The sequence below is a fragment of the Gossypium raimondii genome, chromosome 11, assembly GCF_025698545.1.
Source record: "Gossypium raimondii isolate GPD5lz chromosome 11, ASM2569854v1, whole genome shotgun sequence".
Classification (NCBI taxonomy): Eukaryota; Viridiplantae; Streptophyta; class Magnoliopsida; order Malvales; family Malvaceae; genus Gossypium; species Gossypium raimondii.
In genome coordinates, this window is record NC_068575.1 from 48297560 (window position 1) to 48320772 (window position 23213).

The following is a 23213-nucleotide window of genomic DNA, read 5'->3' on the forward strand; positions in this document are numbered from 1 at the left end:
TTTATTCATAAATGGATACAAGTGACTTTATAATGTGGACACCCGTGACCATCAATGTCATGAGTAGATTAAAACACGTAAATGTTGTGACAAAAAAAAATCATGTAAATGCATACATGTTAATAAAAAGTTCAGGTGTAAGGGAAGGACGAACAATCACACAATAGTGTAAAAATCCTTTTTAAGTGGTCAAAGAGTGTTAGAATAAGTATTTGAGAGTTTTAAAGGTTTTTCAAGAGAGTATTTTTATGAAAAATATCCGAGTAGATGGTCATAGAATTGGGATCATATATATTTTTAGAGGTTGGCACCCCAATCCGGTAAAACTATTCTTTATTTTTTAGTTCAAAACGTAGATGGGCAATATTCATCTATTTGGGTATGCAATGCTTTGTTAGTTAGCATAATCCCATGATTAGACCTCTGTTCGTTAGGCTAATGGATGTCCGCTATATTTGGCGATGGGTATGTCCTCCTCTAAGCAAAGTACCCGAACCAGCCTTTAGACGAGAGATGATTTCATGATTATCTTAATCTGAGGCCGAACAGTACCGATGTCGGATACTGATACATAACCCAAATGAATCCATGTAAATAAGGTCATATCTAAACATGGCCATCAACATGTCAACGCAAGTCCCTATCAATACAGTTTATCATCAACGCAATTCACTTTCATTGTTTGACCCCAAAAATGGTCACTTCTCTAGCTCTTTCCGCGCCACCTGCTTCTTTGATTTTTACTACTGCCACATAATTAAAACATTTAGTAAGTTATAAATTATTACCTTTAATTTGTTCCCATTCCTTGCTTCCATCCTGCAGGTACAACAAACAAATCTGTTTCTAGAATATTGCTCTTCAATTTTCATGCAAATACCTATCATAAAAGTATGCGCATTCCACCCATTTTTTAGCAACATAGGATAACTCAACAAGGCCTGCGATTATAGCAAAGACCACTATTTTGGTTCATTTGTAATTTGGCCACTATAAAAACTAGAAAAACAAAAACTGGCTGGTGGTGCAGTGGAGCACAAGAAAACTTTAGGATGCTTAACTTTTCAAGTGTTTTGACATTATTAGTATTATTCTTTGTGTCACCAAATGTTTCGGCCATTGATAAGGTGTTTCCAGGCAATGCTAAGGATGTTGATATCATAATAAAATCCTCAATCAGTGATGACGAAGATACTATCTGCAAATCGCTTGTGCAGACTCAAGGTTACGCCTGTGAAGAACATAAAGTAATGACATATTGATTTCAGCTTAGAATTATGTCCTTCAACTTTGTAACATCCAATGACTGCTGTCAGAAACCTTTCTAATTGTTCTTCCAGGTTACTGCGAAAGATGGTTACATCCTTAGCGTGCAGCGGATTCCAGTAGGGCGGTCTGGTAAGACAGCGAGCAAACCGCCGGTGCTGCTACAACATGGGCTATTAGTGGTTAGTCACTGTAAAACATTAATCTCCATGCTTGAATGACATGATAATTGTCAATAACGTAGCATGTAATATGGTGACAGGATGCCGCAGCATGGTTGCTGAACACTCCAGATGAATCTTTAGGTTTCATTTTAGCGGATAACGGCTTCGATGTGTGGCTTGCGAACACACGCGGAACTAAATATAGTCGTGGACATACGTCTTTGAGTTCGAATGATTCGGTTCGAACTTTTATATGTATCGTACTCCATGATTAGAATATTTTGCTATGGAGTTCATTACTCATATTTTTTTTGCGTGCAGGCTTACTGGGAATGGTCGTGGGATGAATTAGTCCAGTATGATCTTTCAGCTCTTGTCCAATATGTTCAGTACAAAACTGGGCAGAAGTTGCATTATGTTGGGCATTCCTTGGTAAAGTCACTGTAAACTTTTTTTTTTTTGTTCCAAACCATCTGTTATGGAATATAATGGCTGATGCTAAGGAAAAAAACCTTCGAAAATATACTATTTTAGGGAACTTTGATCGCTTTAGCTGCCTTTTCCGAACAAGGTAAGCTGATAAACATGTTCAAATCAGCTGCTTTGCTTAGTCCAATTGCTCACCTCAATCAGATTCCGTCGCAATTAACAAAAGAAGCTGCACAGCTGCATATAGCCGAAGTAAGATCTCTTAGTATATCGTTTTCTAGTGTGAATTTTAACTTATTTTATTCGGATTCGTATCAGATACTTGTATGTATCCGATACGGGTCTATTTAAATTTCTTTTAAAAGTACTTTTATGTATTTGGTGGGTCTTAGAGAGGGTCATATATAGGCAACTCCATCAATTTAACAGTTTCCTATGGTTTGACAAACAGGAATTATACAGCTTGGGTTACCGTCAATTTCCTCCAGGATGGTGAGAATTAATGAAGCATTGGTTCTTAATTTTTAAGCAGTCCAAGAAAAGAGATTAGAATGCTAATTCCCAACCTGCATAAAGAACGTAAAATCTCAATGGTTCTTTGATGGAACAGGGACGTCCTAGGCCCAATTCTGGAAAAGATATGCAATGAACCAGGCACTAATTGCTCCGAGTTAATGACTGCTTTAACAGGTCCCTTTCCCGGCTTTGCTCGTTATAAATCCTTGACATCAATGTTTGCTTCTTCTTCTTCTTCTTTTTTTTATTCTTAATGGTGAAAGAATGATGGCCGATCACAGGCCCAAACTGCTGTATAAATTCTTCAAGGGCAGGCGAGTTACTTAAACATGAACCCCAACCAACTGCAACTAAGAACATAATCCACTTGTCTCAAAGTAAGTGCCTTTAACGTCCATAATCTTTGATCCATTTGTCTTTTTTAATTACTGTGGCTCTTTGGGTTTGTTGTCGAACAGTGATAAGAACAGGGACCATAGCCATGTACGATTACGGTAGTGAAGATGAGAACAAGGAACACTACGGGCAATCGGATCCCCCAGCATACAACATGAAAAACATCCCGAAAGAGCTCCCTCTTTTCCTTGGCTATGGCGGTCAAGACATGCTTGCTGATGCTAACGATGTTAAGGCCTTGCTAAATGACCTCAAAGATCACGACAATGGAGAGCTGGTTGAAGTATACAGCGAGGAATATGCTCATGCAGATTTTGTTCTTGGTGTGAATGCTAGTAAAGTCGTCTATGATCCTATGATTTCCTTCTTCGACATCCATTCATCTTGAACTTCAACTTCACATTTAACAGAATTTGTATATGAAGATTCTGTGCCGAAACAAAATTTAAAGCTTAAGTTCTCTTGTGCAAAGACAAACTTTTTTTTTTTGGGGGGGGGTTAATTTGTAGATTAACTCTATACATTTTTTAAGCATTTGGTACTTAAAATCTATGGTTTGGTTTTTTAATTTTACTGGGATAAAATTATCACTATATTTATTGCAACAATTAAGAGAACATGAGTTTAAGCTTACTTAAACACCTTTTTCCTTTGATTAAAGGATACAAGAATGGATAAAAGTTAGTCCTTGTATAAAACTAGTCACCTATTGCCAATGAGGCATTGTTATTATTGGTTAAGGTGGAGACCTTGGATCTTTAAACACTTAAGTTTCAGTCTCACCCTCCATTATTACTATGTTTGGTGCCGCATTGTTACATTATTTGGTTTTATCCTGTTTAAATTTGATTTAAATAAAAAATTTTAAATTTAAATATATTTATAAAAATGTTTTTAAATTTTTATTAATATTTTAAACAGTAAAATGAATCGAGCCCACTAAAAATTAATCTAGAATTTCTTTGAAATCAGGTAGGCTTATGAATAGCTTTACATTACAATGACATTGACATGGTTCAGTTTATCAAATACTATATCTCAAAGTCACCTTAGAATTTTTCATGTTAATCTCTTTCCATTTTTTGTTTAAAATGTTAAGAATTAAAAATCCTGAACTTTTTCATGTGAAACAAACACGTGTTACTGAAAAACCTTCTTGAAGCTTCGTCTCCACTTCAAACTGATTATGTTTATTTGAAAATTTGCAATAATTTCTTGCAAGTCAAAGAAATTACATATAGGAGGAATGTTACACATGACAGTAGTTGCCCCTTTTGTCAAGAAGAAGTCGAGACTCTGGAGCATCTCTTTGTCCACTGCAACGTTGCTAGTGTTGGATAATATGGTGCCATGAATGTGTTCTTGTAATCAATTTGTTTAGAATAGATGAATCTAAGGAATCCAATAGTTATGCATGAATGTATTTATCTAAGATGCATGTATGTACTAGATACATATTTATTATTAGATGCATGTATTGAAACTAATAGTCACATATAACAACTATATAAAGGTTGTAAGTGATGAAGCCATTGTAAGAAAGTAAGAGATAAAAAGAATATGATATGAGAAAAGTATTCATTCTATGTTAAATGTCTCTTCCCTTCATCATCTGTAGAATTCTCTCCAACAAAGTGGTATCAAGAGCTAGAGATCCTTACAAAGTGAAAGAGTATGTGTGAAAATAAAATTAATCATGACTTCCAAAAGCACAATATTCAAGTTCCTGAATTCGATGGCAAAAATTATGATTTTTGAGCAGTTAAATTGGAGACATTATTCACTTCCTAGAATGTCTTGGGGTTTGTCAATGAGGGCTATGGAGATTCAAAAGATGCTACAAAAGAATAACATGAAGAATTAAAGAATAATAAGATTACGAAGGCCGAAGTTTTCGAGATGATTCAAAGAGGAGTCTCATTCCATATTTCCTAGAATGATAAAGAGCAAAAAAATCCAAAGAAGCATGAATATTCTACAACAAGAATTCGAATAAGACACAAAAGTGAAAGTTGTTAAACTTCAATCTCTCAAAAGAGATTTTGAGAATGAAAAAAATGAAAGAACATGAAAGCATAAATGAATATCATAATAGATTGTCTACGTTGGTGAATCAAATGAAGGCACATGGAGACACAATTGATGATCGTAGACTTGTTGATAAAATTCTAATAAGCTAGACAGAAAAATTTGATCCTATGGTAGTCGTTATTGAAGAAACTAAAGATCTATCAACTATGATTGTTCAACGATTAATGGGTTTACTAAGATCTTATGAGCAAAGATTGTTACGTCGCTTAAAAAAATCCAATCCAAGCTTACCATTGATCTTAAGAATGATGGTATAACGATCTGAAAGTTAGTGGTGTTGGAAATGGAGGTTTCAGAATTCTGTTTTTCGATAATAAAGTCAATAAATATTATTTATTAATATTTACAAGAGTATTACAGTATTAAACTGAAGCTCGCAATACACCAAAACAGGCTTTTAGCGGCATTTTTAGTGGCGTTTGGACAAAAAACGCTGCTAAAAATCGAGCATTAGCGGCGCTCAACATAAAACGCCGCCAAAGATCGAGCATTAGCGGCGCTTTCAGAAAAGCGCCGCTAAAAATGAGCATTAGCGGCGTTTTTTGAAAAAACGCCGCAAAAAACCTAAGCCCAACGGCCCTGTTTTCTGACCTTTTGGGGCTTTGGCGTTTTCTCAAAAGCGCTGCTAATGCTCTAGCTTTTAGCGGCGTTTTTAATAAAGCGTCGCTAATGCTCAAAGCTTTAGCGGCGTTTTTAGGAATGCGCCGCTAATGCTCAGACCTTTAGCGGCGCTTTTCAAAAAGCGCCGCAAAAACATTTTACATGTCTATTTACTATTTAATTTGTTTATTTATATTAATTAAAATTCAATTTATTTTTAATTAAATATTTTTTTTAAAATGGATCAATTTAAAATAATAACACGTAGAAATAATTTGAAATAAAAAACATAAAAAATATTTGTTAAAAATGGAAAAATTAAAATACTATTATTTAAAATAATTTTAAAATTTTTGGGTACATGACTGATTGGTTTTAATTTATATATTAAATAATTTCATATATAATTGTAAAAGATACGATAGTATTAATTTTAAAATATTTAATTAATTATCATTATAGTTTAGGGTTTAACATATATGGTTTAAGGTATATGGTTAATTTAGGATTTAAGGCCGGTTTAAGAGTTACAATTTTAAGGTTTATAGATTATGGAATTAGGGACTATGGATTAGGGATTTTGGTTTAAGGGTTGTGATTTAGGGGTTAAGGGTTAGGGGTTAGAGATTAAGAGTTAGGGATTTAAGGTTTATGGATTCGGTGTCAGGTTAGGGTTTAAGGTTTAGATTAATTAGTGTGTTTTAATTTATATTAAATAAGGTTTAAGTGTTAGGGGTTAGGGATTCGGGTTAGGGTTAGAGTTTAGGATTTAGATTGATTAGTGTTTTTTAATTTATATATTAAATAAGGTTTAGGGCTTAATAGTCAGGGGTTAGGGGTTAAAAGTTAAGAGTTAGTGATTTAGGGTTTAGAGATTTGGGGTTGGGTTAGAGTTTAAGGTTTAGATTAATTAGTATTTTTTAATTTATATATTAATTAAGTTCTTATATAATTGTAAAAGAGGGGTTAGGGGTTAAGGGTTAGGGGTTAGGGGTTATAAGTTTATGTTTTATGATTTAGGGTTTAGGAGACATGGGTTTAAGGTTTAGATTAATTGGTATTTTTTAATTTATATATTAAATAATTTCTTATATAATTGTAAAAGAGATAATATTAATTTTAATATATTAAAATTATTATTATAGTTTAAATTATTTAAGAGATAATAGATCAATTTTATATATATTAAATGATTTAGGATTTAAGGTTTACTTTAGATTTGTTTTATTATAGATCAATTTTATTATAGTTTAAATTATTAAATGGTTTAAATTATTAAAATATACTATATTTATTTTGAGAGTACTTGATTTTTTTAATAAAAATCCAGTTTATAAAAAATAGTTATAAAAAATATTTTATAAAATCACATAACTAATAATTTTTAGTAGATAAAATAAAAAAATTTTAACTGAGCAAAACGACATCGTATTGATCAAAATAAAATAAATTTTTTATGGCGTTTTTATGAAAATTGCCGCAAAAGATAAGCAATTGCGGCGTTTTTATAAAAAACGCCGCAAAAAAAAACATTTTACTTCAAAAAAAATGGCGCCATTTTATCCCTAAATTCCCCCCTGAAGCCCCTAATTTTCCCCCTAAAAATAATCACCTCAGCACACTATTACTCCCTCAGCTCTGCGCGAAATCCTAAAGCAATGCCTCCCAAAGTAGCTAAATCCCTAGAAACAACGAACTCGCCTTCAACCTTCTTCTTCAAACCAGGTCCCCCTCTCTCTCTTGCTCTCTCTTTGCTTTTTTGCCTGATTTTTTTTTCTTAGATGAGTCCCTGGATGGTTGGAGTCTTATTGTTTCAACAAGGCAAGTGGGTGTTCCAAATCCATCATTGAAGCTGGAAATACATATTTCCAAGATTTTAGGCAGTTTTTCTTGGTTGTTTTATGGGCTTAAATCGAAGCCGTTTAAGATCTTCTGCTCCGTTTCACTCCAAGCCTTTGTTTCGTAGACATCTTCAATCCATGAAGTAAGTTCCTTTTTCCAAATCTCTGTCCTTTTTTCTGTTTTCCTGATTTTTGAGGCACTTATTGTTTGATTATTTGTTGATTATGGGATCTGGGTACTCGGATATCTATAGCAAAGTCAATTTAAGCATGTGTTCTGTTTATTTTCTTTGGCCTACTTTAGTGGACTAAGATCATGCACTCTGCTTATTGTTGAAACACGACAGGATGCTGATTTAATTATGTTGGCCTTGGCCACTCATGAAGTTCACTTTTCAATCCTTCCAGAGGTTCATATATTTTACTTTGCAAAATTAGAACTTGTTATTTGCTTCATCTTTGCAGTTCTTGAACATATGGACCCTTAGGGAGTATCTGGAATATGAGATGAGAATCCCCAATCCTCCTTTTGAAATTGACTTGGAACGCGTTGTGGATGATTTTATATTCATATGCTTCTTTGTTGGCAATGATTTCTTACCTCATATGCCTACACTCGAGATTCGTGAGGTTTGTATGTTGAAGTAATTATTCTATTGTTGGGTTGTATTTTTATATTGTGATTTTGAATGTAACTTTAGGGCTTTTATATGAAGCCAAGGTTTTAATTGAAAGCCTTCCCCTTTTCAATTTGTTAATTTCAGGATGCAATCAACTTGTTAATGGTAGTATACAAGAAGGAATTTAGATCATTTGGTGGTTATTTGACTGATGGAAGCAAGGTGCCTGTTGATCTTATGTGTGATGGCCACTTATTATTCCAGTCATCAAATTTCATCTAGTAAACTAAAGCTTTTGACTGTATGATTTTTATTTCAGCCTAATTTGAGCAGGGTAGAGAATTTTATCCAAGCTGTAGGGTCCTATGAAGATAAAATATTCAACAAAAAAGCACAGTTGCATCAGGTTTGTTTGAGTTTAGGATCAATATGATTCTCTTTAACTGAAACAAAAAATTAGTTTGTATTTAGCTTTTATCTGTGATCCAAATTATTCTGGAAAACTTGCGAATGGTCTTACCTTGTGAGTCAGTAGTCTCTTTCTATTTCATTCTGCATGTGGTATTCATTATGTGTTCAATCCTCTTTCATATGCCAATTGATTTAGATTTAGGCAATATTCATTTCAATGATGAAGTAGTGTTAGGTTTTTCTTCTTTGTTAGCTAATATTAATTTTAATCTGCTGGTTTTAGCTGCCTGTTATTTGATTAGATTGTTGGTTATGCTGGCTTGAGTTGTGAATCTGGTGAACAAAGAACTTGCATAAAATCTCTTTAGTTTCTTTCTTTTTAAAAATCATTAACTATAACTTTACTAGTAAGAAATGAGAAATATCAAACCCACCACTTCTCAATATCCGAGCATTTAACTTTACTAGAATACCTTGTGCTCTTGGCAACATTTGGCTGCCCCTACATTTCTTAAATTTTTTTTCTAATTCAAATTCATATTTACTGTTTTTTGAACAAAAATTAATAATAATTTTGTTTTGTCATTTCTTCTAATATTAATAACTACCTACTTATACTATATTAGAGAATCAAATATTCACCGAGTCAATGGAGTATATAATTTAAATAAATTATCCTTGAGATAGTACCGAACCAGTTTTCCTCTTTGAAATTGCTTTAACTAGTGAAATGCTTCGGTAGTTTGCTATCTTTGTGGTGGAAATTATTGATGTCTATTTTGGAATTTGGAGCTATAATTTCATTTTTTTTATATGCAATTTTATTTTTATTATTTTTCTTTTATACAGGATGAGAACCGGTATAGTTTAAGCAATCTCATTAATGTCTTGTTTTATTCTTCTTGAAATTCGAAGAATCAGTTATTTAAGTGTTTTCATTCAGTTTACATGTTTACCTCTGTTTCTCTGAGTTTCATATTTAACTAATCCATATTAATTGGTGGTAAATTCATGTTTTGGGCACTAATCAATTTTAACCAAATTATCTAACTGTAATTTGTACTGCTTCCAGACTTTCAGCAACATGATCCCAAAATTGTCAAGCAAATTAGCCAAATGCGGGTGAATCACCTTGGACTAAATTTGACCAAAGATGATCTGCAAAACGTGGTTGATTTAATGGAGCCATATGGTCAGATAAGCAATGGAATAGAATATCTAAATCCTCCCCTTGATGTCAGTAACTAACTTGCTTGTCATTTTAAATATGCAAGTCAATTGCTATTAATAATTTTCTGTTGGATTCTTTTTGGACTAAAAAATAATTTCTGGGGATAGTCTAAGAATCTTAAATTTTATAGAAAGCCAATAAAGTGCTTGCTGGACGAAATGTGGTGATTAATTGAATTGCAAGGTCATACATGCTGTTAATTTTTTAAGAGCTGATAAATGAGTATGACATAGTGCTCATAAATGTTCTAAGGATGTCTTTAGATGAATGAAATTGTTTGATAGTTTGAAGTTATAAATCTTTGTATTGATTTTTCTCAACAATCAAGCCTGTTATACTTAGCAAATTTTTCGTGAGAATGGGTGTTTAACAGTTGTGAATTGTCTTGAAATATATGCGGTTGAGATGGTTGATATATTATCAAGCATGCAATATATATCACTTGGCGTGACAAGTTTTTATAGGATATATTTGAAATGGGTGCAATTTATATCCTTGTTACATGGAAATATATATTTAGCTTTAAAGTTAAAATTTTAATAGAAATTTTAATTTAATTAATATTTTTATCCTTAAAAGTATATAGTTTAAAGTTTAAATTTCAAAAAAAATATATATAATATTTATCATACAAATAAATATTATTTAATTAAAACATTTTTTTAAAAGTCATGTATTTAGTGGCGTTTGTCAAAAAAGCGCCGTTAAAAGTTATCTTTATAGTGGCGTTTATTGTAGAAGCGTCGCTAAAGGTCATGATCTTTAGCGGCGTTTGTGTTAGGAGCGCTGCTAAAGATCATGACCTTTAGCGGTGTTTGTGGGACAAGCGCCGCTAAAGGTCTTGGTCTTTAGCGGCGTTTGTAGGAAAAGCGCCGCTAAAGGTCTTGGTCTTTTGCGGCGTTTGTGGAAAAAGCGCTGCTAAAGGTCTTGGTCTTTAGTGGCGTTTTTTTCAGCGACGCGGTCTTTAGCGGCGTTTTTTCCGGCTCTTCTCAAAGCGCCGCTAAAAGCCTGTTTTGGTGTAGTGTCGGTCTAATAATTTCGGTTATTTGAACAGTTAGATAAGGTACAAGTGTATCTGTTCTAAAGTAAGTGGTTTTAGAAATTGAGGTATCAGGACCTCATTTCTGTAAATCGGACCTATAAATATTTTTATTAAATATTTACAGAGTTATATTAGAATTTAAATTTTGATTAGATAATTTCGTTGAATTAGTGCTTAATTTAAGTACAGAGACTAAATCTTATAAGAGTCAAAAGTTGAATTATAATTACATCATAAAGTAAAACATAACTAAGTGACTCATAAGGTTAAACCATTGGTTTAATGAAAGTGGACGATAATGAATGATGTTATAAAAGAAAATGTAATAAAATTAATAAATAAAACAAAACATAAAGTTATAAAATAAAAACAAAATAAATAACAGATGGTATAGTGGATTGAAAGACAAATATTATTCTCTTTTCATCCAAACCATTCGAAGTAAAAATAAAATGAAGAAAGACACACAACACTAAGGGTTTCAAAAGTTTCAAGGTTTAATTGGTTAGTCAATTTAGTTCATTTTCTTGTAATTTTTATGTTTTTGGAACCCTAGTAATACGAGTTGGCTAACCTATATAGTATTTTTTGGTATTATTCTAGACTGAAGATGTTTTCATTGTTAAATAATTGAAGTTTGAGGTGTTATTTTGATAGATTTTAAGGTTATAAGTGAAATATGACTAATTTGTAAAGTCAATTGATGATTTTGTACAATAAGGATTAAATTGTGAAAAATTTGTAATTTGGGGTGTAATTAAGAAATAGGAAGTCCTATAGGGACTCTAAGAAATTTGACATAAAGTTTGGGGGGTTAATTGTGAAAGTTATATTAGTCTCGGTTTTAGAGGTTAAATTGAATAATATGCAAAAGTTGTATAATTTAGTAATTGAATGTGAATTGGGCTGTTTAGTGTTAATTTATTATTATTTTTTAATCCATAGCAAACATTGACCCAAAATCCTCGAGAAAGAAAGGAAAAGACAAGGTCGTCAATAAATAGCTCGGAATTTATAGTTTGAATTTCTATAACATGAACCTTTTCAATTGTTGCATTCACAAACTGCGCTACATGGTAATAACATGATGTAAGTTGGAAATGATAGGACGAGCTGAATTGAACTGATTCGAATTCGTTGTTTGTGATAAGGACTAAATTGAATAGATTTGAAAATATAATATATTATTATAATTGTGCAATTGAGTTCAATTAGTGATGAATTATGCTGTCACATATGTGATTGATTGATGAATTATATTATAGAACTGAGAAATTGAGTATATTGAAATTGAAACAAGAGTGGATAGTGGATATCAGTTCATAAGCTCGAAATTAGGGATTTGATATTGTACAATTTAATCAATTCGATTGAGATAAGGAAAAATGCATATGTTGCAACTATGATAGCTCAGTTTAATATATGTAAATAGATTGAATAGCACGATATACTTGCTTGTATGTGATGAATTGATATTTATTTGAGATTTTGATAAATAAATTGCATGCAATTGTTTGATATTTGTTTGTAGCATTCTATTACTTGGGTCCGATGATCGGACTGGGACAATGGGTGTTACAGATGGGAGATCTTTAATACAAAACAAAGGCGAGCCTTCTGGAGGTGACAAATTTGGAAGAGGTCGAGGCAGAGAAAGAAATTCACGTGGACGGGGTAGAAGCAACAACAGTGGTACACAAGGAAATGGTGGTAGATCCAATAAATGGTATGGAATTTGTAAAAAGAATAGTCATGAGGAGATGGATTGTTGGAATAGAGGCAAGCCACAATGCTACAATTTCAAGAAGTTCAAACATGTACAAAAAGACTATCGTCTCGATAATCAATAACAAGTAACATTTACTGAAGAAGAAAAGAATGATGGGAATTGGTTCTTTGCTTGCCATAAGGTGTCTGAAGAGTAAAAGAATGTGTGGTATTTGGATAACAGATGTAGCAACCACATGATAGGAGATAAAAAAGCTTTTCTCAACATGGACTCCACATTTCGCTTAAAGGTGAATTTGAATAATGGTGAATATGTTGAAGTTTAAGGAAAATGCAATATTGGAGTCAAAACAAGACAAAGAAGCAAGGTCATCCATGATACACTTTATGTGCCAGTATTAGATGAAAATTGTTTGAGCATTAGAAAACTTTTGGAGCATGATTATTCTCTATCCTTTGAGAATCAAGAGTGCAAAATCCTTGATTTTGAAAGGGAAAATTGTTGCAATAATCAAAATGACCAACAATAGAAGCTTTCAACTATTTGTTCAGTACTAGAAAAGTATCAGCTTTATGGCCAAAGAAAAAAATGACTCTTGTTTGTGGCACAAGAGACTTGGAAACTTGAGCTTCAAAGTTCACAAGTTGCTTGCTCACCAAAATAAGGTGTAGGAGTTGCCAACAATTGAAGAAAAATATGGTGTATGTGTGTGTAAAGGTAGCATGCTTGGCAAACAACACTATCAACCATTTTTAAAGGAAAGAGCAGGGAAAGCTAAAGAAGTGTTAGAGTTGGTTCATATCAATATGTATGGTCCTATGAAAACTCCATCTCATGCTCAAAATAGGTATTTTATTTTATTCGTTGATGATTTAACTTGTATGACATGGATGTATTTTATTAGACAAATATCTAAAGTATTCTCAATATTTAAAAAGTTTAAAGCGCTTGTTGAGAAACAATTTGGTAAATGTATAAAAGTTTTGAGAATTGATAAAGGAAAGAGATACACTTCTAATGAGTTTCATAAGTTCTATGAATATGAAGGCATGGTGCGTCAATTGATTGTTGAGTATTCACCATAAGAAAATGACATCTGAAAAGAATAATCAAGCAGTGATGGAAATGGCCAGTTGTTTGAAAAAAGGATGCTTAAAGAATTTTGGCCTGAAGTGGTTAATACAACTGTGTATTTGCTAAATATATGTCCAACCAAATTCATGTGTAATATAACTCCATTTGAAGCATAGAGTGGAAGAAAACCATCTGTGAACCACCTTAAAGTTTTTGGGTGTGTTTGCTATGCTCAAACCCCCAAAGAAAAAAAAAGAAAAAGTTTGAAGAAATAAACGACAAGTGTGTTTTTTATTGGCTATAGTTATATATCGAAGGGCTATAGACTTTACTAGTTGAAGACAAAGAAGGTGATCATTAGCCGTGATGCCATGTTTAATGAAAAGACTACATGGAACTAGCAAGAAGAAAAGTTTGAGAAAACTGTTCTTGCTACAATTATGCATCCAGTAAATGTTGATGAGCAACCGGCCCATGCTATATCAAATTCTCCATTCTCATCAAATTCTCCAAGTTCGAGCTCTTCATCCCCTAGCTCTACTCCAAGAAAAATTAGGAGTTTAAGTGATCTTTATGTTAGATGCAATTATAGTGTAGTTGAACCAGAAAGCTTTGAAGAAAGTTATGCAAGATAAAATTGATGCAATTGAAAAGAACAAGACATGAGAGTTGGTTGAAAAGCTAAATGACAAAGAATCTATTGGTGTGAAATAGGTGTACAAGGTGAAGCATAATCCAGATGGTTCGCCCCAAAGAAACAAAGCCAGATCAATGGTGAAAGGTTATACACAATAACCTAGTATTGACTATCATGAAACATTTGCTCCAGTTGCTCGTCTGGACACAATTAGAGCAGTCATTGCATTAGCAACATCGAAAGGTTGGAATCTCTATAAACTTGAAGTGAAAATAGCATTAATGGAGAATTGAAAGAAGAAATGTTCATGCAACAACCTCAAGGCTCTATGATTAAAGGCCGAGAAGATAAGGTGTATAAATTGAAGAAAGTTCTATACGGGCTGAAGCAAGCTCTTAGAGCATGGTGCAGCGAGATTGACAACTACTTCATTCAACAATGATTCCAAATAAGCAAAAGAAAGCCTAATTTGTATGTCAAGTTTCAATGTAGGACCAATATCCTTCTTGTTGCACTTTATGTTGATAATCTAGTTTATACCGGTAACAATGAAAGGATGATTAGAGTTTTTAAAATAGACATAATGGGAAAATATGAGATGAATTATCTTGATTATTACATCATTTTCTTGGTATTGAAATTTATCAAGATGATCATAGAGTTTTTATTTGTCAAAAGAAATATGCTGAAAATGTTCTAAAGAAGTTCGGTATGCTTGGATACAAACCTGTTGATACTCATTTGGTGGTGAATGAAAAATTAAGAAAAGAATATGGTGGAAAAATGGAAGATGCAAGCATGTATAGAAGCTTAATTGGAAGCTTGTTTCATTTAATGGCTACAAGGGTTGATTTGATGTTTGTGGCTAGTTTACTTTCAAGATTCATGAGTAAACCTAGACACTTACATCTTGAAGCAACAAAAAGAGTGTTAAGGTATGTCATGGGTACCATTAAGTATAGGTTCATGTTTGAAAAACATTCAACAATAAAATTAGAAGGCTATTATGATAGTGGTTGGGTCATGAGTATTGATGATACGAAGAGCACTTCAAGTTATATATTTTATTTTGGAACTGTGTGATTTCTTGGTGTTTAAAGAATCAAGAAATTGAGACTCAATCATCTGTAGAAACAGAGTATCTAACAGCTGGATTAGCGGCACAAAAAGCAAATTGGTTGAGAAGAATTATTAAAGACATTGGACAGAAGCAAAAGGAAGGTGTTCAACTTCATTGTGACAACAAATTAGCCATTGTTATGTCAAAGAATCCAATTTATCACAACCAAACTAGACACATCAACATCAAACATCATTTCATTCGAGAAGTTATTGAAGTAGGAGAGATCCAACTAGAATTTTGTCCTTCACAAGAGCAACTACCAAACATTTTGACCAAAGCACTTCTTAGAGCAAGATTCCAGCAACTCAGAGAAGCATTGGGGGTCAAAGAACATCACATTAAGTTGGATAATGTGATGTCATGAATGTGTGCTTGTAATTAATGTGTTTAGAATGAATGTATCTAGGGAATCTAATAGTCATGCATGAATGTATTTATCTAATATGACTATTAGTTTCTTGTAAACTCTAATATATATTTTAACACACTTTTATGTACATTTTATGCTAATCCCGAGTAAAAAAATAATATTTTTTGTGGCTTTTCACTTAATTTCATGATATTTTATAATCACTATGGGAATGTGTTAAGTTTGTAAAATTCATGTTAAACATATGTTATTTTTTTTATTTTTTGGGAATAATTGGGCTAAGGGAAAGAATTACAGAATTTTGGTTGTATTTGGGGTCTTAAACAGGTGCAGGTTAGAAGATCTAAGGTGCAGGTTGGAAGATCTAAGGTGCGGTCACATGGGTTTCAAAATAACTTCGTTTCAAATTCAATTACATGGAAGCCTAGGATTGTTTAATTGGAAGCCCAAAACTGTTTCGCTAATCTACTTTTCCGTAAAATAAAAATGGCAACATCCATTACAAAAATTAGTAGTCTATAACAGACCACTCATCTCCTAAAAATAACAGTTTTGACCCTAATCTCCACCAAATAAAAATCAGCAACCATTCCCCTTGATTCAAGCCTCAAACCTTCCATTCCTTTGCTAAAAAAAGCAGTCAAAATCACACCCTTTTTTACCATTCAATGACCGGCTATACAAGGAGAAAAATAAGCAACTCCTTTTGTTAAAATTAGCAAAACACCACCCATCCATCCCCATATAAAGGGACGACTCATATGGGGGAGAAAATCAAGAATTCCCTTGCTAAAAATAACAAGGGATGTTGGGGCTTAAAGGTTATAAAAGGAGGCTTTCACTTCATTAAAAAATGTACCAGTTTTCAAAGAAAAATCTCTTAAGTGTTCTTGTCTTTCTCATGACTTGTTAAACACTTGTTTGCCACAAAATAAGGTAGTTTACTTGCCGAAAATGAGAGCAGTGCCAGAGGGAGAAACTTGAGAGCATTTTGATGAATTAACGTAAAGACAAGGAGGAGAGCCACCATGGGAATCCGCAAGAAACAGTCGCAGATAACTCGTTCCAATTTAACTGTTTTCTCTTATTATTGTGAATTGGCCTTGGATAACCCCCTCGGCTACTCTTCTTCCCTTTCTCTTTATTGTTAATTGATTTTTTTGTGTTGAAATACAAGTTTGCATCTCATTTTTATGTTTTCAATTTAATATTACATTACTTAGTTTTGTTTATTTAGAATAAGTATGAATCATGATTTGAGTTAATTGATTTTTGTATTGTGAATATATTGTGCAAATAATTATTTCATTCATTTAGGTTTAATTCATGTTAATACTTGTAAATGTATGGCCAACATTTGTAGGTTAATGAATTAACTGTTTAATTTGAGAAGAGACAATAGTTAATAGACAAAAGATCTAAATGGCGTATCTCATGTCGATATCGAAAGATGATTGTTATATGCATAAACTGTATAAATGCCCGAAATGATGATTTCTTAGTTAGTTTTGACATAGACATATGTGGAATAACTCCTTAATTAAAATTTGGATTAATGAATTTTCATATTGCCACGACCCTTCGTGATATTCCTTTTATGATTTCCAATGAACTCGTGTTAAGTGAAATACTTGTTCTAGTCTATTCATGTTATGTTTTATTAAATCTTGTATTTAATCTTTTTGTTGTGATTATTTTTCTGCAATGTATATTGTTTTATTTTGTAGGTATTTGAAATCTGACTACATCCTTAACATTTTTTTTGTCTCTCATCAGCAAGATTTTTCTTTACTTATTTTCTACCAAATTGTTTTATAATTAACTTTACAATTAATTTATACAACAGCCCCTATGGAGACGATAACTCTTTACTTACTACTTATACGACTGTCTACACTTGCATGTAATCATACGACACATTACTCATTATTGAAGATATCAATAACAAAGAAGCAAGAAACTTTTACACAATTTTCACTTGCACTCTAAACAATCTAGAAATCAAAGAAATGATTTTATCTTCAACAATCCCTCAACCCAATACGAGAGGTAAAAAGGCTTAATGACCTCTGCAATTCAATATTGCATTCATTTGACAATAATACAAACCAAAAGATCTCTATATTGTGACTCCCCCCTCGCACACTGATATGGGACATGGCAATACTTGTTGGAGACATAGTTTTCATATATGCAAAAATAATAATAACAACCAAAAGATCTCTCTAATCTCTCTCAAATTTTAATTTGAGCAAACTAGTCCCTTTAAAAATTTTAGAGCAATTTAACCCTTGCCAATTTTGAAAGTGAACAATTAAGGACAATTAATCATGACGTTAAATGTTTTTAAACAATTGCGCATAATTGTGATTGGTATAATAATAAATTTAGCTCTCGATGTTTACAAATTTTGTTAATTTGGTCTTGATTCTAAAAAAAAAAACAACAAATTTAGCCTTAGCATTTCCACCTTTACAAAAATATTATAGGCTAAATTTATTAAATTATGACCAAATGAATAGATGTGTAAATTATGAGAAATTTGTTATTATAACAATCAAATTTATGTAAAATTGATGAAAAATATTGACGATGTGATTAAAAATCCATAATTGCTCATTTTTAAAATTGACAGAAATTAAATTGCTCCGTTTTTTTAGAGAAATCAATTTAATCAATATCAAAATTGAAAGGGATTGAAGGAATTTTTTACCTGCCAAAATTCTCATACTTTTACTCTCTTTCATCCTGTTAAATGAACAAGTATGACATCTTGTAAGTTAACCAACATCCAAAGCTTGGCAATTTGTAGGTGGGATGGAAACTCGTTTCGACACTACAAGAGTCACAATCCCTTCTCAACATGATTAAGCTAGTCCAAGATTGCCGCTATCATTGACATCTCAAAAAGGAGGCAAAAATAAATAAATAAACCTACACCTCTTGTTTCAATATCACCTTCGATTGGCCATAATCTGCTTGTCTTTCTTCTTTCGGTTTTTACCAAAAAATTACTGAAAATAGCATTATTGATGTGAGAAAGTCATCAAATATATACTTTGATTAAGTTAGAGTAGTTTTATATCACTAGCAAAAATAAAAACAGTGGTTGAATCAAAAATTAAAAACTGATGAGATGATGGTTCGAAATAAGGGTTAGACTAATTGACTCGCGAACTAATACAAATCGAATTAAAAATCTAATTAATTTTTTTTATAAATTTTTATAATTTATTTAATTAAACTTAATAAATCAAACCAATCAAAAAAATTTAACTACCTATACTGAAATCTCGGAGTAAAATGGAATCTATAAGAAAGAAGAATAATAAAAATGAAAGTTGATAAGTGTACACGTGTCACCAGTGGGCGTTGAAAGCACTGTAATTCCGGTTTCCACATCCTCCAACAAATAAGAACTTTCTTCCGGTTATTTACAACGTGGCGAGCTGACGTGCTGAAAGCTCATTGGCTAGCACACGTAGCTCCCTCTGAGACGAGGGTTTTTGTAGTCTTCTCTATACTTTCTCTCCACTCCAGAGGTTTCTTCTCCGACAGAGAGATTTAATCAATCTGAGCGATAGAGGAAAATCACGAATTCCTGAAAATAAATACAATGCATAGATCGCGATCTCCATTGCTAATAGCTTTATCATTTCTCTTCACATCCTTCCCCATCTCTAACGCTCTTTACGGGCCGTCGTCGCCGGTGGTTCAGCTCACTCCATCTAATTTCAAGTCCAAGGTAAACCTTTCATCATTTGCCGTTGATTAGAAAAAAAATATGTCCAAGAACAGAATCGAAAAGAATAAGGAGGATCTAAATTTCTGTTAAGTTATATGAAATGCATCTTTCTGTTGGATCACAATTGAAGAAATTAAATACGATTAGAAATGAGTTAGTTCTTTGGAATTTTGTCACTTAACTATTTTTTTTTTTATAAAAGGCCTTTATTTTGTTTTGATTTTGAAGTGTTAAGTTTACTAGTTAATTTAGAAATGGGTCATTTATCAAGCTTAGATGAACGGTTTAATGTATTTTAATTGCATTAAACATTCAGGTTTCTACACCTTACAATTTTGTTTGAGTTTAAGCAATGATTTCAGTTTACGTTATTCAATACTCTTGCTTAAATTCCGTATCGGGGATACAAATGGACCATAGCATTTTCATTGCATGATGAAACATCTCTTCATTGATCTGACTTTCGCTTATTATTTTAGTAAGTCAAGAAGGGTAAGAGACAAGCATATCGAGGAGAATAGCTTATTGAGTCTTTTTTAATTGTGGCAGGTTTTAAATTCTAACGGAGTTGTTTTGGTTGAGTTCTTCGCGCCTTGGTGTGGCCATTGCCAAGCTTTAACACCTACATGGGAGAAAGCCGCCAATGTCTTGAAAGGTGTCGCTACAGTGGCAGCCCTCGATGCTGATGCTCATAAGTCTCTTGCCCAGGTTTGGAGAATTCAAATCTATCAGCCACACCTTTTCAAAAATCTGAGATGTAATCTAGGTTCTATTTTGTTGGTGTGCTGATTGTTGTTCAACTAGCAGGAATAGTTTCCTTACGTTTCATTGTGCTGTGTAAATTTATAGGCTTTATCCCATTATGTACAGGATTGTCATTTACGCACAATGTCTTGCGGCTGACTGGAAATTCTTTTGTTCTCTGTTAATTTTATGAGCTTATAAAGCCTTGTGATTGCCACACAGGAATACGGGATTAGAGGATTTCCTACAATAAAAGTGTTCGCCCCTGGAAAGCCACCTGTAGATTATCAGGGAGCTAGAGATGTCAAACCTATTGCCGAATTTGCCCTCAAGCAGGTTTGTTACAGTATGTTGATTGATTGAAGTATCAAGATTTTATTAGATCATGATGTTGTTATCAAGTACTGAATCTGTTTCCATGTTAAAATTCATTTCTTACTTTTTAGGCCACTGTATATCGAGTAAGATTGGAGTGATCTTGTAGTTTTAATTAATATGCATATGTTGTGAATAGGGAAGATTATTTGCATGTCATGTGCTTTGCAACTGCTACAAATGCCATTTTTTTAGGACGTGTATTTGCAATGGACATAGTGATATTATAGATTCTAACATTAGGAAAATTGAACAAATCCTTTCTCACTTCTCTGGCACATTCCAATTCCTACAGAATCTGATCCCAAGCAATATGAGACCATACTACATTGGTAAAGTTGTCTTTATGTAACTGAAGTAGATGCCATACATGGACATGGACCTGATAACTGTCAAAAATTGTCTCTCATGGCCTTATTTCTCTATCAGTTAGGATTCCTCATTATTTATGAATTTGATAAGTCATTTTTAAAATTTGAAATTGAAGTGTATCAGTTTTATACTAAAACATTCTTTCTAAGACTTGAGCTGAATCATTGCAAACTTTTGTGAATTGTACAGGTAAAGGCACTTTTGAAAGACCGTCTCGCTGGGAAAGCATCTGGAGGATCAAGTGAGAAATCTGAGCCTAGTGCATCAGTAGAATTGAATTCCCGCAACTTTGATGAATTGGTGCTCAAAAGTAAAGAACTTTGGATTGTGGAGTTTTTCGCTCCTTGGTAAGCTTGCTTAATTTTAGTAACACTCATCAAGAAATGGTGCTTCACTAGTATCACTGTAGATTCATGTACATGAAACTGTTAAATGCTGTTTATGTTTCTTATGATGACATGTTTTAATTTTGTGTTTCGTATGAGAATTGAACTGATAATGGATGATTTTTAGGTAGGCATTTAGGACCTTTAACGAATAAGAATAAATCAGATCTTCAAAGCTTCATGATATTATTGTGCAGCTATATTGTTACTGAAGAAGTTAAAGAATATGTTCAAAATAGCCTTAGATTTTAAGTTAATTCAAGAATATGATATAGTGACCTTTTTGGAAGATATTGTGTGTGTGTGTGTGTGTGTGTAACTTTTTAAATGTTCTCTAGAAAATATGATACTGAACTTACTAAAGACCAGTGCTCCAACTGATGAAAGCAATCAATATGCTTTTGTCCTACATGAAATCTGTATATATCTCTAAAGAAGTAAATTTTGATATAGAAAACATGCTTCTGCAGAGGATATCATATATGAGACTAAATCGATCTCAATGCAGTCATCTATGTTACATAAAATTTTGCACATAACCTAATGCTTGCTAACATAGTAAGTTTCTAGTTCTTATCTTCTCATTTTGATGATTAATACCTTGTAAGTACTTCTGTAAAGGTGTGGACACTGTAAAAGACTTGCTCCTGAGTGGAAGAGGGCTGCTAATAACTTGAAGGGGAAGGTGAAGCTTGGTCATGTTGACTGCGATTCTGAGAAGGTAATTTGCTTGTGTTGTCAAACTTGATATTGCGAGGCATCTGCCTTCTGAGAATGTTTCCATACCTAGAAATCACTTTATGAAATCTTATTAGAACGGAATAAGATGCTTTTCTATTTTGGACATCACTTTTCCATTCCAAATAAATATTTTTCAAATTAGAGAAGCAAGTTTTCCTTCTTTTTTATATATATTTATATTGGAACTTTTGGATGTATTTGTTTTATATTATTGGTTTAATAATGGGATGTGTGGTTTGCAGTCTCTCATGAGCAGGTTCAATGTGCAAGGGTTCCCTACCATCTTAGTATTTGGTGCTGACAAAGACAGCCCAGTTCCTTATGAGGGTGCTAGAACCGCCTCTGCTATTGAATCATTTGCTCTAGAGCAACTAGAAACAAATGTCGGACCGGCTGAAGTGACAGAGCTGACTGGCCCAGTAAGTCTCACACTCGTGCTTCAAGAATAGTTGCAGTCTTTTCTAAACTATATTGTTATTTACTGAAAAGTATACTCTATTCAAAATAGGATGTGATGGAGGAGAAATGTAGTTCAGCTGCCATATGCTTCGTTGCTTTCTTGCCTGACATTCTAGACTCGAAGGCTGAAGGAAGGAACAAGTACTTGGATATGTTATTGTCAGTTGCAGAGAAATTTAAAAGGAGTCCTTACAGGCAAGTACATGCAAGCTAATTTTCTCTTGAGATCTCAATTTGTATGTGTGTGTGTTGTTCTAACGACAACTTTATCTCCTATAGCTATGTTTGGGCTGCTGCCGGTAAGCAACCGGATCTCGAGAACCGTGTAGGTGTTGGCGGATATGGTTATCCAGCTCTTGTAGCCTTGAACGTCAAGAAAGGAGCATATGCTCCACTCATAAGTGCATTTGAGCTCGAGCATATCATGTAAGTATTTCTTTTCCGACTTCTGCACTGAATGCCGCTCTTTTACGAATGAACAAAAATGAAACTTAGAACATGCAAAAATTTTGTCCATGGCAGTGAGTTTGTGAAGGAAGCAGGGCGCGGAGGCAAGGGAAATTTACCACTGGAGGGCACACCCGAGATTGCAAAGACAGAAGCATGGGACGGTAAAGATGGAGAAATCAAGGAAGAGGATGAGTTCTCACTTGAAGAACTCATGGGAGATTTTACAGCAAGTAAAGATGAGTTGTAATAAAATTGGAATTAGTTTAGGATAAAAAGAAGGGTTTTGATGTTTGGTCGTGTCGTTTATTTTGGTTTTTACTGATTGAAACAATTATCCCAAGTGAAACAGATTATTAGAGATGATCCAAATATTTAAGGAGTCTGATTTCATCTACCAACAA

General features: G+C 33.0%; 3 protein-coding genes across 4 annotated transcripts; all 3 read left to right on the plus strand.

The window, feature by feature from the left end:
* The first annotated feature begins 461 nt into the window (after positions 1 to 461).
* On the plus strand, positions 462 to 3176 carry LOC105800991 (triacylglycerol lipase 2). Its single transcript, XM_052623683.1, has 10 exons — positions 462 to 465; positions 1087 to 1247; positions 1341 to 1448; positions 1529 to 1669; positions 1752 to 1862; positions 1965 to 2111; positions 2311 to 2351; positions 2470 to 2549; positions 2657 to 2752; positions 2834 to 3176. The coding sequence occupies exons 1-10, from the start codon at positions 462 to 464 to the stop codon at positions 3157 to 3159; spliced, it is 1215 nt and encodes a 404-aa protein (XP_052479643.1). The 3' UTR covers positions 3160 to 3176.
* A 3847-nt stretch (positions 3177 to 7023) lies between these two features.
* Positions 7024 to 9888, plus strand: LOC105803452 (5'-3' exoribonuclease 3). Of its 2 annotated transcripts, none has more exons than XM_012635656.2 (5): positions 7024 to 7446; positions 7651 to 7933; positions 8068 to 8145; positions 8243 to 8329; positions 9407 to 9888. In XM_012635656.2, exons 2-5 carry the CDS (start codon positions 7811 to 7813, stop codon positions 9458 to 9460), a joined length of 342 nt encoding a protein of 113 aa, XP_012491110.1. In that variant the 5' UTR covers positions 7024 to 7446; positions 7651 to 7810; the 3' UTR covers positions 9461 to 9888. The 2 variants fall into 2 exon arrangements, with proteins under 2 accessions (XP_012491110.1, XP_012491111.1); XM_012635657.2 differs by having other exon boundaries at positions 7027 to 7446; positions 7769 to 7933.
* Positions 9889 to 19057: 9169 nt separating this feature from the next.
* Positions 19058 to 23213, plus strand: LOC105803449 (protein disulfide-isomerase like 2-2). Its single transcript, XM_012635654.2, has 9 exons — positions 19058 to 19285; positions 19835 to 19993; positions 20252 to 20365; positions 20966 to 21123; positions 21784 to 21883; positions 22146 to 22322; positions 22412 to 22557; positions 22642 to 22788; positions 22885 to 23213. The coding sequence occupies exons 1-9, from the start codon at positions 19157 to 19159 to the stop codon at positions 23057 to 23059; spliced, it is 1305 nt and encodes a 434-aa protein (XP_012491108.1). The 5' UTR covers positions 19058 to 19156; the 3' UTR covers positions 23060 to 23213.

What these genes read in the sequence shown, in the direction of transcription:
- LOC105800991 (XM_052623683.1), top strand. An exon ending in CTTTGAGTTCGAATGATTCG is followed by an intron (nt 1,670 to 1,751) that starts GTTCGAACTTTT and finishes TTTTGCGTGCAG; the next exon opens with GCTTACTGGGAATGGTCGTG. An exon ending in GTTAATGACTGCTTTAACAG is followed by an intron (nt 2,550 to 2,656) that starts GTCCCTTTCCCG and finishes GGCCGATCACAG; the next exon opens with GCCCAAACTGCTGTATAAAT.
- LOC105803452 (XM_012635656.2), top strand. Translation starts at nt 7,811, where the DNA reads ATGAGAATCCCCAATCCTCCTTTTGAAATTGACTTGGAACGCGTTGTG. An exon ending in CTACACTCGAGATTCGTGAG is followed by an intron (nt 7,934 to 8,067) that starts GTTTGTATGTTG and finishes TGTTAATTTCAG; the next exon opens with GATGCAATCAACTTGTTAAT. An exon ending in AAAAAGCACAGTTGCATCAG is followed by an intron (nt 8,330 to 9,406) that starts GTTTGTTTGAGT and finishes TACTGCTTCCAG; the next exon opens with ACTTTCAGCAACATGATCCC.
- LOC105803449 (XM_012635654.2), top strand. Translation starts at nt 19,157, where the DNA reads ATGCATAGATCGCGATCTCCATTGCTAATAGCTTTATCATTTCTCTTC. An exon ending in CATCTAATTTCAAGTCCAAG is followed by an intron (nt 19,286 to 19,834) that starts GTAAACCTTTCA and finishes TAATTGTGGCAG; the next exon opens with GTTTTAAATTCTAACGGAGT. An exon ending in TTGACTGCGATTCTGAGAAG is followed by an intron (nt 21,884 to 22,145) that starts GTAATTTGCTTG and finishes TGTGGTTTGCAG; the next exon opens with TCTCTCATGAGCAGGTTCAA.